The following is an 18,720-nucleotide window of genomic DNA, read 5'->3' as shown; positions in this document are numbered from 1 at the left end:
GCTAAAACCAACCAGGGAACAAAAATGAATTTCAACTCACGTTTCTCTTGCAATGATTTTGCTTCCAAGAGCAGCTTGAATTGCTATCTCAAACAGCTGCCTAGGAAGAGAATCCTTCAGACGTTCACATATGGCTTTGCCAGCAGAGTATGCTTTGTCTCTGAGATAGAAAAAATGCAGTTATTCACATATCCTAAATAAGAATATTTAAAGTAGCTTTCTAGTTAATATGCATAGTCAATGTAAAGGCTATTAAGGAGATACAAATGGAACTTGTTTAACATAAGCATCACTTAATCTCTGAATCATATATGACCTTTCTGATTGCAAAACTAACAATCTATTACAGAAAATCTAGCAAAACATACATTAGAGAATAAAAACCATTCCTTGATGGGCTTCCCTCACCCATAGAATACCACTGTAAAACATTCTAGAATGTTTGTTAAACATATATCCATCCTTGTAGTTATTTTTCTGCATACATATTTATATTTAATTGTTTTTTACAGTTTGGATCACAGTGTTTATGATATATTCTACCTTTTTTACTTAATAGACACTTTTTACATCACCAAATATTACTCTACAATATAATTTTAATGGCTTAATAGATTATTATATGGGTGCCCCATAATTTATTTTAACCAATCCACTATTTCTTGAACATACAGGGGATTTCATTTTTCATTATTATAAAAGTTTTAATGAAAATAAAAAACTTTTTGTTCTCAATTCTAAATTTATCATAGTTTAAAAAACATTTTCTTTTACTTTGTCTCATGTGGTAAGGGAAACACTTCTTTCCATGACACTACTATTTTTGGCTATTGTAATTCTGTTCTCCTTTTAACAGTTTGGAAAGAGAAGCATGGAAAAAGAATGGAAGGAAAAACTAGTACATGGAAATTTAATTACCTTTAAGTTTTCAAAATGTAGCTGTCAAATAAAAATGAGCAACCAATAATTAAATGAAAACATGTCAAAAAGTGGGTACTTTCACATTCTGTGATTAGTTTCTATTCAACTTACTTGTGTACAACAGTTACTAGCTCTTCTACAATATTTCCATTCAGTAGAATATCCATTTTTACAAGTTCTGCAGTCTGGTAGCCTGCATCTTCGTAGTCAAAACTAACAAGGAAAAATGTCCAAGTGATAGATGAACATTATATTTCCCAAGAGATTACATATTTTTTCTTTTTAAATACCTTTTTTATACCTCCCACCATATCCTTCCCAAAAGATCTAACTTTCAAACAAAATGTTACATATAAATTTCAGATGAATGGATCTACATGACCACGGTAAGGAACAAACTTCCTCATCTTTTTGCATTTATGAAATTAGGTACAAAAATCAAGGGGAACATGCTCTACTGAAGGAAGGGGAAAAAACTGTGAAGCCAGGCTAGGAAAATGGATCACTGAAAGAAAATGTCACCTACCCAATGTTCCCTCCTAGCAGCTGGCTGGCTGTAGACAACAGTATACTCTAGTGAGTCATTCTCAGACTCATGAGTTGGGTTTCTTTTTAGTTTTCTATTACCAGTTAAATAAATGCTATGACAGTGCTAAGCAGCCATTAATAAATGAGACTTCTGGACTTCATATATGGCTCTTCAGTGTGAACCTTCACAGGGCTTTTTTGAGAATGAAATGAGTTAATACATGTAAAGCACTTGAACAGCCTAGCACATAAAAAGTGTTAAGAACAGAGCCTAGCTGAGCGCAATAAGCATTTAGTAAGTGTCAACTATTTCTATTAACGATATGGTCAAAGCTTAAAGTGCTAATCAGAACAAGTTTAACTTACAAAACTGATGTCTTATGAGAAAGAAAATTTCAATTATGCTTTCATGTCTTTGCAGTTATGGACGAGAACATGTGTATTCCTCCTGCCTTAATTTTAAAACAAACCGGTGCCTAGAGTTGCAAATGTTTGGCTTCGAAAGGTTTTCAGCAGGAAGGTCACTAAGTGACACTAATACTCTCTAAAACCTGATTACTGTCTAAAGTGTTGCCAAAATCCTTTCTTTATTCAACAAACATCATTAATCATATACTATATAAAGGTACTATGTTAAGTACTATGCAGAATAAGAGGAGATAAGACAGAGACTTAGTCCCTAGACTTTCTACCTTGTTTACAGCTTTATAATTTTCTATGCTCCAAAATCTTAGAATTTCAATTTTTTAGAATATGAAAAATTATCCACATGCATTTTTGCACGTAAGAATTACCTTAATTTTGGAAGCTGGAATTATTTTTACATAGTTCAAAATAAACCATGTTCTCTCACTTAATGTGAAATATATTTAATTTTCCAAGCTAAAAGATTTTTAAGACCACTTAACTCAGAAAGTGGTACCCAAATGCAAACTAGAATTCGCAGACTTTTGTTAAAAGTGTTATAAACACTTAGTAATCATTCTTTTAATTATAGTAATTGTTTAACAACTTGCTGCCTCAATTCAGTTTATTTTAAATTACATTGTTACTTATTTGCTCAAGCTCTTGTCTGAAAGAAGACAGGAAAAAAATTCGGTGATGTATTAGAAAAAATAAATTCTCAATACAAATAAACAAAGAAGATTCCTTTGTATCATGAGTTATGCTGACTCTCTTCACTGAAAAGCTCATTTCACAAAGTAAACTTCCAGGTCACTGTAGCATGTTCTTCAAAACGCTGGGATTTTTCTTTGAATGTTAATTTTAAGTATGAATGCACATTCATGCATGTTTTACAGATGTGAACATTTACTTTTCCATCAACTTCCCCATTATATTTTACATTTCCTTTATATCCTAGTATATGCTATCCAGTAATGTAGAATTTTAGGACACTAAGGGCACCTAGAGTTGTTTGCCTTAACAAAAAATACTCCCACAATGCTATACTCTTCCTTCAGTTTTACCAGGCTGTTCCTCCATGTACTTTTATGGGATAAGATAATGGTTTTCATGATGCAGACCACTTATTCCTGAGAAGACCAAGTTATTGAAGTGTTCACAAATACAGGGGCACACGCAGCATTTTTTACAGACTAAATATGTACTTCTATTTTCCAAATGTACACAGATGCTCCTAGGATTACATAACATACAAATACATTTTAAAAGTGTCACTGAGGTCATAGTAGCTTTTTCAAATTATTATAATTTTTAATCGACATACAGGAGTACAACTCTCATGAACAGGGCACTAAAATTGTTGCCATTAAGAGAGGAGTAATAGTTTGATGAATCAAAGAAATTCATTCTTCCATTAAGCAAATTACAAGTACTCTGTAACACCTATAAGGTTGCTCCAAGCTTTTCTAACCTTACAGTGTGATTCTCAACCATCTTCAAGATCACTGAGATTAAATAAGTGGAGTATTAGTAAACACCTGCTGGTCAATATTTCAAAAAAATTTGTCCAGGTATCAGAGTTTCCCATTAAATTTTTACCTAGCATATCCAGAAGACAGAGATTTCAAAGAATCATAAAAATCCACCACAATTTCATTCAAAGGGAAGAGATATGTAAGCATTATTCTATTTTGATCAATATACATCATATTCTTCTGAACTGCTCTTCGAGCCTGAAAAGGGAATAAAAAATGTATTGAATGATAACCTATTCAAATGATGGTTTATTTAATGAATACAGAAAGATGTCAATTATCAACTTTAAAGAGTGGGCAAACTGAAGGAATATTTTTTTAATGGTCTAGTAAAAACATCTGACCAATATTTATAATACAGGAAGAACCACTTTGTATCTCAATTACAATATACTTGCTACCAAAGCTTTTAATCCTTTGTCTTTATCAAACTACTTTGTCTTTTTTAATTATACAGTATTTCATTTAACAATAAATCAAATTAGCTACAGATAAAGTCAAAGTTCTAATTTCTTATTTTACAAATAAAAGAAATTTAGGCCCAGAGAAATTAAGTGACTAAAGTTAAATTTTTTTGTGACAAGACAATTAAAATTCAAGTCCACTAGTCATCATTTGAGAGTTCTTTTCAATATATGTCAGAATATTTCAAGTATGTACTTTTTAAGGACTATGATTATATCAAATTTGTGGATTAAATCATTTATTACAATGTGGCAAGAACTAAAGCAAACTGAGGAGTACCTTCCAAACAAAGGTCTCTAAAGTATTATAATTATCTTTCAAATGATACTCAATTTCAAATACTCAAAATGGCGAAAGGAAATTATACTTTTAGCTACTCAAGTTAAAAGGGCATCAAATTCCTTTCCTTTAGGCTAAAATATCAATTCAATAAACTAACACAGATGATCAAAAATTCTGGCTCTATTTTCTTATTTAAAAATCAAAATACTGTAATTATATATATGTATATCTACATGTATAAAGAGGTAAAATATATAAAGATATAGATCTTTATGAAAATTTCTTTTGTTAAATTCAATGTGCACTGCCGAGAGAAACAATTCAAAACCTAAGCTGGGTACCACTGTTTGAGAAGACTAAAGTTTACTTTTGTATCAAACAGTATTACATTTATACCTGGCAAAGCATCATTATTTTTCCAGTATATTCATCTGGTGTGATAATGGTGCCCAAAACAATCGGCTCCAAATATTCTGTTACTTTTGACTTATCAGGGAATTGTGCAGGATTGATGATTGTAATTTCCTTTTCTCTGTATTCCTAAAAATAAGAAAAATCACCAATAGTTAAAAAGAAATCTTAATAACAATGTTTTTAAATTTGTTATTTATAATATATATTAGAATTTATTGTTATTGAATGTGTTGGAATAAAAACAAAAGAATTCTTAAAGGTTAGAATATTATCTTAACACACTTTAGATTAAAAACTCTCCAACTGTAATCCTTAACATTAATAACCATCATTAATATATTCTGGTTATTGACATTTACTAAACACATTGTATACACCACTTAGAAAAACATGATGGAAGAATACATTTTAATCTGCCCCTTATAAGGCACTGTAAGTAGTTTCCCAAGTTAATTTTGTTGGAAAATATTTACAGATGCCAAAGCTAATATTTGTTTAAAATGAATAGATTGCCACTTAGACTGAATACAATATTGTCTCTACTGTTAACTTGAAATCTAAAATTTCCTACAACCACGTAGGAGAGAATGCTTTACTTTTCATAAGATGAATTACTTATGACCGAAATTATACTCTTAATCTTTGTGCTGAATTTAGAACAGTATTTTCAGAACTAACTCTACTTTTTACCCTTAGTAACAGACTAGTATTGATAATGTGGAGGTTTTATCAGGTTAAGAAAAATACTGCATAAATTAGTTCTCAAGTAACTTCTCCATCATAAGGTAATTCAACTTTTATTACTATTAATCAAGAAATATTTAGTTTTAATAGCTATTCAGCTACTGGTGTACTAAAATATTTCTCTTGTATTCTGCACACACATACACACACACATACATTTATTGAGTTTTCAGTTTTCCTTTGTATGCTGACTCACAACAGTACCTTTATCAATTTTGCTGATGAAAGAACAGCTTTATATGGAACAGTAGGGGTTGTCAAAATAACAGAAGCATTATACTCTTGCTCAAGTCGCTGGTTGAAAACTTCCATATGCAAAAGTCCAAGAAATCCTAACCTGGGGGAGAAAAAGACAAACTCCAAAATGTTTATGTCCCACAGGCTGTATTTTCTTTGATGAATATACTGCTACTTTGTGGGGGAGGAGTGAATCAAAAGAGTCATTCAATCTATCACATCATAATTAAGTGCTAACATAAATTCATTAAATAAGATAAAATCTTCCATTGGTAAAACAGCTTTAAAACTTACCCACAGAATATGAATCCACAGTGAGAAATAGGCAGACATTGTTTAGTTCATTTTACACTAATATGAACTTATCTTCAGAAATGTTAAAGAGCAATAAACCATTTAAACTTTACTTTTCAATAAAAATGTAACACTACAACGTAACTGAATCTTACCTCCAGCCAGCACCTAGGGCAAGGCTACTATCCCGATGAACTGTCACACTGGAATCATTTAGAGTCAGTTTTTCTATAGCACTCTTCAGGTTATTATATTCAGATTGGTCTATAGGGTACATTCCTGGGGACACAATGATTTCTAATTATCACATGTGAAACGCTGCCTAGAAAAGCTAATATGCGCTGCTGCCAAGTTCAAAATTAATCGCTTAGCTTTTAAATTACTTTCTGTATTTCACTGACCAAAATACTGGTTTGCTAAGAAAACTATAAATATTAAGTTAAATCGGCTTCAAAGTATTTTGCGAGTTTCATAAACTTTGAATTTACCACTACATTCACACTCAAAGTGATGTTTTTGCTTTTGCAAAAAATACAGAGAAAACAAAAAAGAACCATGGGAATTAAGCCTATTAGGAAAATACATTGTGTTTATTTTAAGAAACAAAAGTGCAAGACATCCACAACCACAAATGAAATTCCATTAGCAGATAAAAAGCAGAGGTAGAAATGAAAACAAGAACTACTGATTCATCAGATTCTCTTTCACCTCAAACCCAAGTCCTCACCTCTTAAGTTCTTCAAAATCCAAATGACTTGACTTTGTCTTAACAGGGGCAGGGAGAGTTAAACAACATTTATAATTCCCAATGAGAGATACAAAAGGGAGAAAACAAGGACTGGATACCCAGTACAGAGTAACCAGATGACCTTCAACCAGGTCTTCCTTTTTCAAATGTATGTAATATAATGCAGAAATAAGAGGTTCTGAAGTTATGCATACATGAGGTGACACTCTTCTCTGCCATGTCTATACTAGTATAATACAGTATTAAAGAAAGGTCAGCTAAGGGGAAGGCACTCAGTAAATGTCCACTGATAATTAGTAATAAAAACATCCTAATTAGAAAAGTATTTCAAATATAATGACCTACTCTCTAGTGAAACAAGAAGGAAGTTCATATTACTGTGCTCTTCCAATATATCAGAGGGCTTGTTTAAAAGGTTAATTTTTAAGAAGTCCTAAAAAAAATTTAGGAAATTATCTCCCACATAAAGTTTCACCATACATATGCAATTAACTGGTATGTAAATAGCACACCCACACAAAAAAAAAAATTAAGAAAAATAGAGTAACTGTTATTTTAACAGGAATTAGCTGCTATTTAAAATGAGTATTTCTAATACTTTTTATTTCAATTTAGAGTAAACTGGGCCTTATCCTTTGAATATGTGCGCTCCTCACCTGCAAATACCATTGGCTTCGCTGATTTAAACCCAGGCAAGGGTTCCACTGGTTGTTTATGTAAATATAATGTATCTCCTATTTGTGCTTCAGTGACATCTTTCATCCCAGCAATCAGATAGCCCACCTGTCCTGCATATCTAAATAAAATTATTATATGGAAATATTTACTGTTTTAATGTTTCATGTGCATACTCACAATTAGCTCTACTCTTCTAGGAAATGATCACACTTTCCAAACAAAACCTCATCAAACTGAAACTAAGTGCTACATATCAATTCTCAACTCTAAGAATCGTCAGCAAAAGAACATCCCATGCCTTAGAATCCATTACCAAGGACCTCTGCAATACAATAAGCCTAGGGACCTTCTTAATGACTGCCCACCTCTGCATATTAAACAACAGTGAAACTGATAAATGCAGAAACATAAAACACTCCTTGTAATATTTATTAATGAATTATATTACAAATGTCCTTTAAAAAAGAAAAGAACAATTTTAACCAAGCAAAAAAACGTGAACTCTCAACAAATCTGATTATCTGTTTGATGTGCCTCTTGAAGGAAAAGAGCAAATCCAAGATTTCAGAGTTGGAGCTTTTTTTTTTGCTTTTTTTTTTTTTTTAAAGCAAACTTCCTAAATGATAATTTCCATTTAGGATGAGGTACAAAAATCTTTACTAAAGATACAGTAATTGTCAATATATATGCGACACAATATAGACAGACTTTGCATAGCACAGGGAATTATAGCCATTATCTTGCAATAACTCTTAATGTATCATCTATAAAAATACTGAATCATAATGCTGTACGCCTGAAACTAATATAATACTGTAAATCAACTATACTTAAATAAGAATATAGACACATTTTAGAAATATTTGAGTAAAATTACAATAGACTTTATGACTTTCAATTACATAAAAAATGACAAAATAGTGCAGTTTTAGACATAAAACATTAAACTATCAAGTGTGACCTATATAGTCACCTGGTTCATATCTTGAATTTGACAAATGATGAAACAAAGACCTTAGAAAACTATGTGCCCAAGGTAATCTATCTTAGTATCTGGGGTACTGATGGAATAGGCACTCAATAAATATTTGTTTTATAAGTGAACTCAGAACTCAGTTTTATAATGTACACTACCTTGCTAACCTCACACTCCATAAATTCTTGTTAATCAAAGTTTTACCATGAATTCCACACTAAAGAAAACAATTATCGAATTTTCTTCACTATTTTATGTTGAAAAATCTAATTACAAAAAAATTAAATGTCAAAAATTGATACCCAGTATGGATATGGATATGGATGGGAGAACTATCTCTTTCACTGTCTCATCAAGTACATCAATGTTGGACCCAGTCTGCAACCAGAATATAAAATTACTTGTGGCCAGTCAAAAGGAATAAAAAAATACATCAAATTCCTACTGTCCCTCACACATGAGATTCTTCGTGAAAGAGGATTCACTATGTAGTTGCATTCAATAATCAGGCTTTGTTTTTTTTCTAAGTTACCAAATTGGGATCATTCTAAGCGCACCAGGTTAAGAAAGGCTGTGACAGAAACACATACAAGTGTCTTTTAATTACTAATGCAGATTACTTACAGTTTGTGAGTTGGCTGCTCATTAGGATTCAGAACTCCTACTTCGTTAACTTCATATGTCTTTTGAGTTTGCGCAGATACAATTTTATCTCCTTTGGAAACCACTCCATCAAATAATGCTACATTGGCAATCACACCCCTATACTGGTCAAAGGTGGAGTCAAATACCAAAGCTCTCAAGGGATTTTTGCGATGCACTTTAGGACTATTAAAAATAAGTAAAGAACAAACACTAATAAATTAAAATTAAATAATAAATAAATTAAAATCTTAATATAATGCCTTTTTAACTCAAATATTATGCTTAATTTATTCTAGTACTTGAGAAAGGTTGATTAACTGACAGCCAAAATAAAAGGACCTTTCTATAAGGTATAATGCCTATATTAGTTTTAATTCGACCTCAAGTTTTAAATACATTTTAAATGACTGTTTTTAAATTACTTATGAAACTGATGAAATATATTTGTTCAGGATTAAGAAAAAAACAATAACTACCAATGTATTCAAGTCTATTGCAATAATTGTTAAGAGATCCCTATCATCCTTTTTTCTTTTATTTTTCTATACTGTATTTGCCTTCTATATGTTACTAAAAATAAATTAAAAATTTATTCTCACTAACTGCAAAGAGTACATTTGCCATAGCTACTAAGCTAAAATAGCAGATCAAATTGATGGACCTTGTACTGTTAAACAAATAGTATAAAAAGAGCAAAATACATACGGGGGTATTCTTTTGATGACTGCCTGAAGAACACTTTCAACATTCGTTCCAAGTTTAGCAGAAATCTAAAAATATGTATGTGAAACAAACACTGAAAAAGTTAAGACTTCACTTTTCTATTCTTGTGACTGAGCTTTATAATTAGAAGGGAAAAAGAACTCTAAAAGTTATCAATTTGCTTGAAGAACTTGGTAAAAGGAAGCACAAAGCATATAATGTATCAACAACTGCCCTTCCATTACAGTTAGGTGATTCTCTGGTATTAAATTACAAAAGCATTCTGATTATGGTATTGAAAGAACAGTGGACTAAGAGTTCAAAAAAATCTGGGTTATAATCATCACTCCACATGTAATAAATGACTTCAAACAACACACATTTCTTTAAGCTTCAAATTCTTCATCTGATAAATGAACTGATTATTCATATTTTACCTAAACCTCAAGGTTGCTGTGTGAATAAACAATGTATGTGGATATCATACAGGTTAACTGTAGGGCATATTATTACTGTTGTTCTCACACTGAAAATACAGGCCAAAAGACTCAAAACACATGTGTATCTGACTCACCTTTGTCATTACCAGTAATTGAACTATCTCTGAAATCTTTATTTCAAACCCAATTCCGTGAATACTTCCTGTTACCTTTTAAAGTCCCTCTAGATCAGAGTTTCTCAACTCGACACTAAGGACATTTTGGGCTGGATAATTCTTTGTTTGGGGGGCTGTTCTATGAACTGTAAGATGCTTAACAGTATCCATGGATTCTCATCTACCCACAAGATGCCAGTAGCATCCATCCCCCAGTGTGACAACAAAAAAGGACTTCAGACATTGCCAAATGTTTCCTGAGGGGCAAAACTACCACCTAATGAGAACCACTGCTTTAGACTCTAGTACATTCTTTGCAACAATCCTTTAAGATCACAACCTCTAATCCACTGAATAGGCTACTTTTTTTTTTCAGTATCCATTCAGCCCCCTGCCTCTTTTCCCAGCTGAGACTCCAAGGGTCCACTGTTTGTAATCACTCTGTTTAACTACTTTTTATTCTCTATCATAAGCAGTTGGTAAAACCTCAACTGTGACTGCATCCAACTATGTGCCTTTTCTATGCCTATAATCAGAGCAGCTTAACATTGCTGGAGAAAAGTCAAGTAACTGGTCTGGTTGGTTTCTGTAAGTTCATGACCACAGATCTCAATGTGCAGTTAACACTTCCTGGTAGTCCCAGGACACATCCCTTACTAAATTCACATTGTCGCTCACTAAGATAATTCACACCACCTTCCTTTTCAATCTACACATTTTCCCTATGGCCAATTCACTCTCAGATACGTTTGCCTCTTACTTCATTTAAGGAAACAGAAAACATCAAAAACTCCTTTACCCAAACATACAAATCCATCTGCACCTGTATACACAAACTCTTTGCCTTCTCTCTTGTTACAACGTGTATTCTCACCTCTCTGAAAACTCAATCCTCGCATCCTCCTCTTCTGAATCCTACTCTCTAATCCTTCTCAAATTCTTATTCAAAACCCCCTACAAATTGATAATAATGTAGTCTGGCTTCTAGGACCTCTTTTTCTACCTACACTTCCTCCCTAGGAAACGGCATCCATTTCCATGGCCTCAATACTACATACATGCTAAAGACTCTTAAATATCTTCGACTCAGCCCTCTCCACAAATGCCAGAATTGTAGATTTATTCAATATCTCTACTTGGATGTCTAATAGACATTTCAAACCCACTATGTCCAAAACAGAGCTTTTCACTTTCCCACTATGTCTGTTCCTCCCCGAGTCCTCTCCATATTAACAAATACCAGTATTCAACCAGTTCCTCAAATCCAAACCCTCCATGATTCTTTATTTCACTTCCCTACACATAACACACCAGCAAAATCTACTGTATCCACAAAATACACATCAAATTTGCCCACTTCTGCAACATCAGCAGCACATACTTAGCCACCACCATTTTGCACCTGGGCTACTACTACAAGCTGGTTTCCCCATATCTCCTCTTACCCTTTTTTAATCCATTCTCTATAAGACAACCTGAATGATCAGCTTATTTTCCTCTCTTGCTTTAAAATTCTTTCATTATCTTAAAAATTTTAAACACTTTAGCACAGCAAGAGTCCCAGAATGACTTGATTCCCGCCTAACCCTACGAAGCCGTTTCATCTAACTTGCCTTCTTTCTGTTCCTTAAACATGCCAAACCTTGCCAAATACGCCAAGCCTTTACACTTGCTCCTTCCTCTTCCAGAAATGCATTTCTCCCAACTCTTCATTTCTTCAAGTCTCAGTTCATCAGAGAAGAATTCCCTAAGTTACTCTGCATCACTGCTCCTCTCTGAGAAAAAGACTTTTTTCATTGTTAAGTATGGTAATTCCACCTGGAACAATACACTCTGTTGAATGTATTTCCTTGATAACATCTGTCTCATAGTAATTACTATACTTACTTCTCTTTTTACTTATTCAATGAGTGCCTCCCCAAGCAGAATATAAACACGAGACAAAGGTCTTGCCTGTACTGTTCACTGCTGTTGTCCCTAGCTGGCACACACCAAATTAAGTATATGAATGAATTTTGTAAAGATTTATTAAAATCTGAACAGTTAATTATACTTCAATATAACATAATCCAAGTCATGATACCATAATTTCAGAACTGCCTTACAATGAGGTCCCTCTTAATAATAAAAATCATTAAATTCTACGTATATATCCAAGAAAAAAATTATTGCTTTTTCTAGTTATTACCAAGTTTACATAATCATCCAATGTGTTAAGATTAAAAAAACCAAAAAAAAACACTTCATCAGCTGAAACTTGCTTTTTCAAAACTCAAACAAGATTGAAAGTGGAAGCTAAACATTATATTACTGCACTGACAGACTTACTACACAAGCACGTAGCACAGCACAGTTCAGCGATGGCTATTTAACACCCAAAGCACCATTTAAAAGGTAAATTTAAAAATTCAAATTTAAAACAGTATCAACTTTGATATAAATAAAATCTATTTCCAAGAATGATATGTACATATGCCTTGAAATTAGTCTGACCCTGCTCTTCGAAGAGAATATTTCCATAGAGGCAAAATGGCATACAAGAAATAATACTATAAAGAGTTGCAGGAGGCCTACATTTTAGCCCTGGCACATTAGCTAACTAGATCTATAACCTTAAGAAAGTGATAAAATCTTTGACTCTTAGTCCTTTCAACTGTATCATAAGAGTAATTTCTATCTGTCCTAACCATGTAATAGGGATTTTTGGCAAAGATCAAATGAAATATCAGTAAAAAGAACTTTGTAGAACTGTAAGATAATAATATACTTAGGCCAATTACCTGAGATTTTTGTAAGTAAAACCAAGTCTTCTACAAAAAAAAAAAAAAGTATTTTACCTTAATACATTCATCACTTGGAATATCAAACACCTTTTCAATTTGTTTTTCAACCCTTTCAGGATCAGCATTCTTCAGATCTATCTTAAAAAAAAAATTCATTATGTCTTAATATAATTAAATTAAAATGTATTATATATTAGTGGTATTTGGAGATAGATAAAAGCATACCTGCTTTTAAACTAACTGACCCCTTTATGATTTTATTTTCAAAAGTATTAAAATAAGAATAATCTAGAAAAAGGCAATATAATTTTAACAAGCATGGCCACTGAAAATAGGCAGACAGCAGAGCAAGCATGAAACTTTAGCTATTCAAGGCAGAAGAGTTCAATAACACCATGTAAACCGATTTTATAAGTTAGATGTAACTTATAACAACAAACTGTCTTACCTATAAGCAACCTTGCTTCTTTTAAACCTATCTTCAATATCAAAAAATAAAACTGAATGCCATGCAGATTTTTAATTAAGACTCTTAATTTATTAATTTTAAAATATAAAAGTTAAGCTTTATCAACAGTGCTCAGTTTAGCACTTAACTGTTAAGTGTCCTGTGTTACACTGTTTCATCCTAGTTCATAAGGTCCTTTTCTTTTCCTTTATATAGTTTAGTCCAACACACTATTGTGCCTGCCCTGCCCTTTACTATAGAAACAGCCCCCCATCACTCCATGTAATTCAGGGAGACTACCTTCTCAACTACATGCCAGGGTATAGGAGTTTGAGTTGCAATTTTATCATATGCAATTCAAAGAAATAAATCCCACCAATATACAACTGACCCTTGAAAAGTTTCAACTGCACAGGTCCACTTGTATGCAGATTTTTTTCAATAAATATGTAAAAATACACTTGTAGAACATCATGTGCAAGACTTGTATTGAGTGGATAGCCTATCCCTAGCAAAGGCATAAGATGAGTGATATTTAACATAAAATTAATAATGTGTTGGTTTTCTTACTGTTTTATAACTTTGCTTTCAAAGAATTACATTACCATACAGTATGCATCTCATAACTGGAGAAACTGCATATCAGCCTATAATTATATATAAGCATATTTTTTTAAAAGTAGTAATGTTTCCAATACTGTTATGAATGTGACTGTATACTGTATGCCATAAAAACTTTATAAGGATTCATTTATTAGTGTATATGCTAGGTTTCCATGAAGCAATCACATACAGTATCATACCATAAAGCAATCATATTTCTGCTTCATCATTATCAATGCGTGAATCATTATACCTACAAATAAATATGAAGTTCTTTTTCACATTATGTTTTAATTTTTTGATGTCTAGTGTCAGTAATACATATAACATCTACGGTGTTCTGTATCACCTAAGACAATATTGATGTAAGTACTGAGAGATGATTCACCTTATAAACAGATGACATAAACTTAGGGTATTGATAAATACAGTACTGTAAATATATTTTCTCCTCCTTATGATTTTCTTAGCATTTTATTTTCTCTAGCTTACTTTATTGTAAGAATATAGTATACAATACATATAACATACAAAGTATGTATTAAGAGACTGTTTAAGCTACTGGTAAGGCTTCGATCAACAGTAGGCCATTAGTAGTTAAGTTTGTGGGGAGTCAAAAGTTACACGCAGATTTTTGACTTTTCTTTTCCTTTATACAGTTTACAAAGTAAAATAATAAATAGCATTGTTGTGCTAACAAATTACCTTGTTTATGACTGGAATTACCGATAGCTGTGCTTCAAAAGCAAGAAAGAAGTTTGCTACAGTTTGGGCTTGAATACCCTGGAAATACCAAGACACAAGACACTAAGATGATCATTCTACCATTTATGGCAAAAGTTGTAATTCAAGACCATTCCACACATCCTCATCAAAAGCAAAGGTACAAGGCAAACTATGGTATCTATACTTCCATGCATCTGGATCATTCCCTGTGAAAATTTCTTTCAGTTCAGGAAATGGTTTTTAGAGGGCACTGTGTTAGGCTTTGGAGACAAAGCAGTAAAACACAGATCCTTAACGACCTCTAAGCCTCCCAAAGGACTCTTGTGACACATTTTGTAAAGCCCAGTATACGTATGTAAGGTAGAGACTGACTCTCCCTGACAGGCTCAGGGAAGATTTAACACAACAACAAAAAAATCTTTGGGTTTTGAATGAAGAGTCTGTGAGAAACTGAAATATATCAAAAGCTTACTTTAAATAGTATATCATAGCTCTTATATTCTCATCTCAATACGTTTTTATGGTTATGTTTATACCAGAGAACTTGGTAATGTTATTGACATGTTTCTTTAAGCCTAACACTTTCCAAATTATTACCTTAAAAACACCCAAAATGACCTCAAAAATAAAGATTTATTTTCAAGTTCTGCTAAAAAACTGAAACCTCAGATTAAGAACTGCTTGAATTTGAGTTTTTTTTGGTAGGATGTATATATAACATGACATACTTCAAAAATCTCTTGAACAATTCCTCTGAGCAGCTTAACATTTTTAAAAGGATGAACTAGTCAACTACACAGACAACTTTAGTGTAATAAAACTTCAAATTAACAGGACCAAAACATAACTTTAAGTAATAAAATAAATCTTATTTTCTTCAAACACAAAAATTCTATCTCCCAAAGCATTTTAAGGAAAACCCTGGAACAACCAAATAGCATATCACGTCATATAAAATTAAAGTACCTACCTCATTTGCATCCACCACAAGTAAAACACCCTGGCAAGCTGAGAGTGACCTGGATACTTCATAACTAAAATCAACATGGCCCTGAGAAACAAAAAATATTAATGCCTCTAAATGTTAGAGTTTAAATGTTCCTTAGGGAGGGGCACTATGGTAAATCTATTGACTCCACTGGATAAAAAGTTAATAGGTTTCTTTTTTAGCCTGTGCTTGTGAAACAACTTACACTAACATAAAAACACTGAGAAAACAAAAAGCAAAGTGAGGTGTTTAATGTTCAGTTCAAAAACTGAAAAAAGGATTTGTTTGCAGTATTAATACAAGGCTGACTTTAACAATAGAGAAAAAATTGATATTAAACTTACCGGTGTATCGATGAGATTTAAAAGGTACTGCTTTCCTTCATAATCACAGAAGAGAGACGCTGTCTGTGCTTTAACAGTGATTCCTCTTTCTCGTTCCACTTGCAATTTATCAAGAACTTGTTTATTATTTTTTGTTTTATCAATTGCCCCTATAAATAGATATGTTTATTGATATTTCTATGAGCTTTTAAAAAGAGACAATACTGCATATACAATTAAAACCAAACTTTTAAAAAGCATGGGAAAAGTAATTATCAATTATTCATTGCCATTAATTAGGTATAGCATATAAAATGAAAATACCTGTTAGTTCCAGGAGCCTGTCGGCTAAAGTACTTTTGCCATGATCCACATGTGCAATGATACTGAAATTTCTAGTGTTTTCAACAGGGAATTTAGACATATCAATTTTTTCCTAGAAAGGGGAGAGACATATTACATTTATGAGTATAAATTGTGCACAATATGAAACAAGTATACTAAATTAAAGAATGTTCTCTTAGTCTTCTTAGAACAATTTCATTTATAGCATTAATATTGTTTATATTATTCCTCTGACAGTAAAGAGACGTATGGCTAAAGTCATATTACAAGCAATGGATTACAACAGGACCATCAAAAACATTGGTTTCACTGTCAAAGGTGACCATATAGCTAAATAAAAGTCTCTTATAATATTTCCATCACTCGAGGGCCAATGAGGAACTGAATGTATTTTCATGAATGGAGAACACAAGATACGTAGAACTCCTCTACAGCCTTAGAGCAGCGGTCCCCAACCTTTTTCGCACCAGGGACCGGTTTCATGGAAGACAACTGTTCCATGGATGGGGGGCAGGGGGAGGTTCACTCACCTCCTGCTGTGCGGCCCGGTTCCTAACAGGCCTCAGACCAATGCTACCACTGCCTTGGAGCACCTGGTCTAACAAAATCTCTTGAAACAAAAAAGCTACAGAGAAGCTGAAAGAATAAAAGGAAAAGTTTTCGCCCCCATCACATATTTAATCAACAGTCTACTTAAAAATCTGTGCTCCTAGTAGAGCCTTCAAAAGTTTAATTTAGATGATTTTGTTATTTGACAACTTCTTTGGAGAGAGAGAAGGAAAAAAAATGACCACATCAGGAAAAAAAGCCTCTTATTTATCACTTTAATTCTTAAAATATTTTGAAAAGTTAACTTCTGATTTTTGGTTGCATACACCTTTACTGTTTTACTGAGACTCACTGCAAATTGCTAAAAACTGGTATTTAAGTAGATATGTCAGTTTTGTGTACTCAAAACATTTCATTTTTCCAATCAAATTTTTATCTAACCAGCAAAAAAAAAAAAAGTGAAATTACAATGAAATACACAACTCTCACGAGCTTAAGTTTCCTTTTTTTATAAGTGCTCCAATACAAGGTGCACAATAAGAGTGCAACTACACCTGAAAGAAATTCTGCAAAAAAACTAAACCTGATTTGTTCGCCCCGTGGATTTCCGCCCCCCGCCCCCACCATTCAATTCAAAAGATATACAGTCCTGCACCATTTTTAAGATCAGGGAATTGCAACGTAAATCCATTTTACATTCCACAGGCATTTTAGAAAAGGGTAAAACCGAATAATTATAGTCTTTTTTATCCGCAGTCACTCATAACTTGCAGTTACTTTACTGCCTAAACTGTATCTCTTCACAGTTATCAGACAGTATAGTTTTTAGAGTCGCTGAAGTCCCACCTCCTCCAACCACAGGAATACAGTCAGAACCGCACAAGCCTGCTCCGGCTGAGGCAAAACGAAATAGTAAAACAAACAGAAGCTACGGCATACCCAGCACTCCTTACAGTGTAGGTACTGGGCTAAAAGGTCTGCGCCTTACACCGTGCAAGCCTCACAAACAGCCATTCGGAGTTTTATAAGCATCTCATTTAACAACGGAAGAAACAGTTACAGAAAGGTCAGGTAACTTGCCCAAGTCCCATGGCTAAAAACTTGCACGAAAATGGAACGAGCAGCTTCCCCAGTAGGCTTTTAAAATTAAATACATGCTGAGACCAGCACCTCGCATAAACAATAAAAGAGTTCTGATATCACCAATGACGAAAGTTACGGCGTGACTTGCCCAAGATCACACTGGTGAGCAACGGAGTCAGAAACCCGAGCGGAGCCCGCGCCCTTCACAGAAGCGCAGCCTGCGTTCACAGGTAGTCCGAGGAAGGCCGACACATTCCCAAATTCGCCAGGAGCCCCCTTCCAAGTTTTAAAACTTGGCTGACGAGAAACTCAGGGGCGGTCACCTTGCGGTCCGCGGAGCTGTAGCTCCTGTCCGGAGCCTTGGACTCGGCTGCAGCTCCCCGGGTCGGCGCGGGGCGAGGCGCGGGCAGCCCCCGACGCGCCGCCCGGGTGGCCCAGGCCGCGAGCGCGCGTCTGCGCCAGCAGCCCTGACCCGCAAGCGTCCACATCCCCCCGCGCGACACAATCCTCAGGAGAGGGTCCCGAGACGCGACGGCGCCAACACCCCCGGCTCCGTTTCCTCCAAGACGCCCCCGCTAGGAGCTGACAGACAGGATTCAAAACACGCCTTCGGAAGCACGGAGGAGAAGGAAGACTTGAGCTGGGAACAACCGCCCAACTAGCGGCCCTGGCAGGACGCCCAAGACGCTCGGCGACTCACTGA

At 33.9% G+C, this 18,720-nt stretch overlaps 1 protein-coding gene across 6 annotated transcripts in view; it reads right to left on the bottom strand.

The window, feature by feature from the left end:
• GUF1 (GTP binding elongation factor GUF1) overlaps window positions 1-18,712 on the bottom strand; it is a 39,801-nt gene extending 21,089 nt beyond the window's left edge. For 3 of the 6 annotated variants that reach the window (XR_009701094.1, XM_061192227.1, XM_061192226.1), the window contains exons 1-15: window positions 18,341-18,712; window positions 16,365-16,476; window positions 16,062-16,210; window positions 15,700-15,780; window positions 14,709-14,786; window positions 13,007-13,090; window positions 9,578-9,642; window positions 8,852-9,055; window positions 7,230-7,369; window positions 5,981-6,104; window positions 5,499-5,631; window positions 4,533-4,676; window positions 3,454-3,587; window positions 1,033-1,134; window positions 41-160 (exon numbers count right to left, since the gene is read on the bottom strand). Coding sequence is in view for 5 of the 6 variants with exons in the window: in XM_061192227.1 (XP_061048210.1) it covers window positions 41-160; window positions 1,033-1,134; window positions 3,454-3,587; window positions 4,533-4,676; window positions 5,499-5,631; window positions 5,981-6,104; window positions 7,230-7,369; window positions 8,852-9,055; window positions 9,578-9,642; window positions 13,007-13,090; window positions 14,709-14,786; window positions 15,700-15,780; window positions 16,062-16,210; window positions 16,365-16,476; window positions 18,341-18,505 (1,835 nt within the window). In the remaining variant the exon portion in view is untranslated. Of the gene's footprint in view, window positions 1-40; window positions 161-1,032; window positions 1,135-3,453; window positions 3,588-4,532; window positions 4,677-5,498; window positions 5,632-5,980; window positions 6,105-7,229; window positions 7,370-8,851; window positions 9,056-9,577; window positions 9,643-13,006; window positions 13,091-14,708; window positions 14,789-15,699; window positions 15,781-16,061; window positions 16,211-16,364; window positions 16,477-18,340 lie in introns of those variants that run through there. The other 3 variants (XM_061192228.1, XM_061192230.1, XM_061192229.1) reach the window with 3 other exon arrangements.
• Window positions 18,713-18,720: the final 8 nt, after the last annotated feature.

Source organism: Eubalaena glacialis, chromosome 5 (assembly GCF_028564815.1).
Source record: "Eubalaena glacialis isolate mEubGla1 chromosome 5, mEubGla1.1.hap2.+ XY, whole genome shotgun sequence".
In the NCBI taxonomy this organism is placed as follows: domain Eukaryota; kingdom Metazoa; phylum Chordata; class Mammalia; order Artiodactyla; family Balaenidae; genus Eubalaena; species Eubalaena glacialis.
This window is presented reverse-complemented; position numbering and strand designations above follow the sequence as displayed.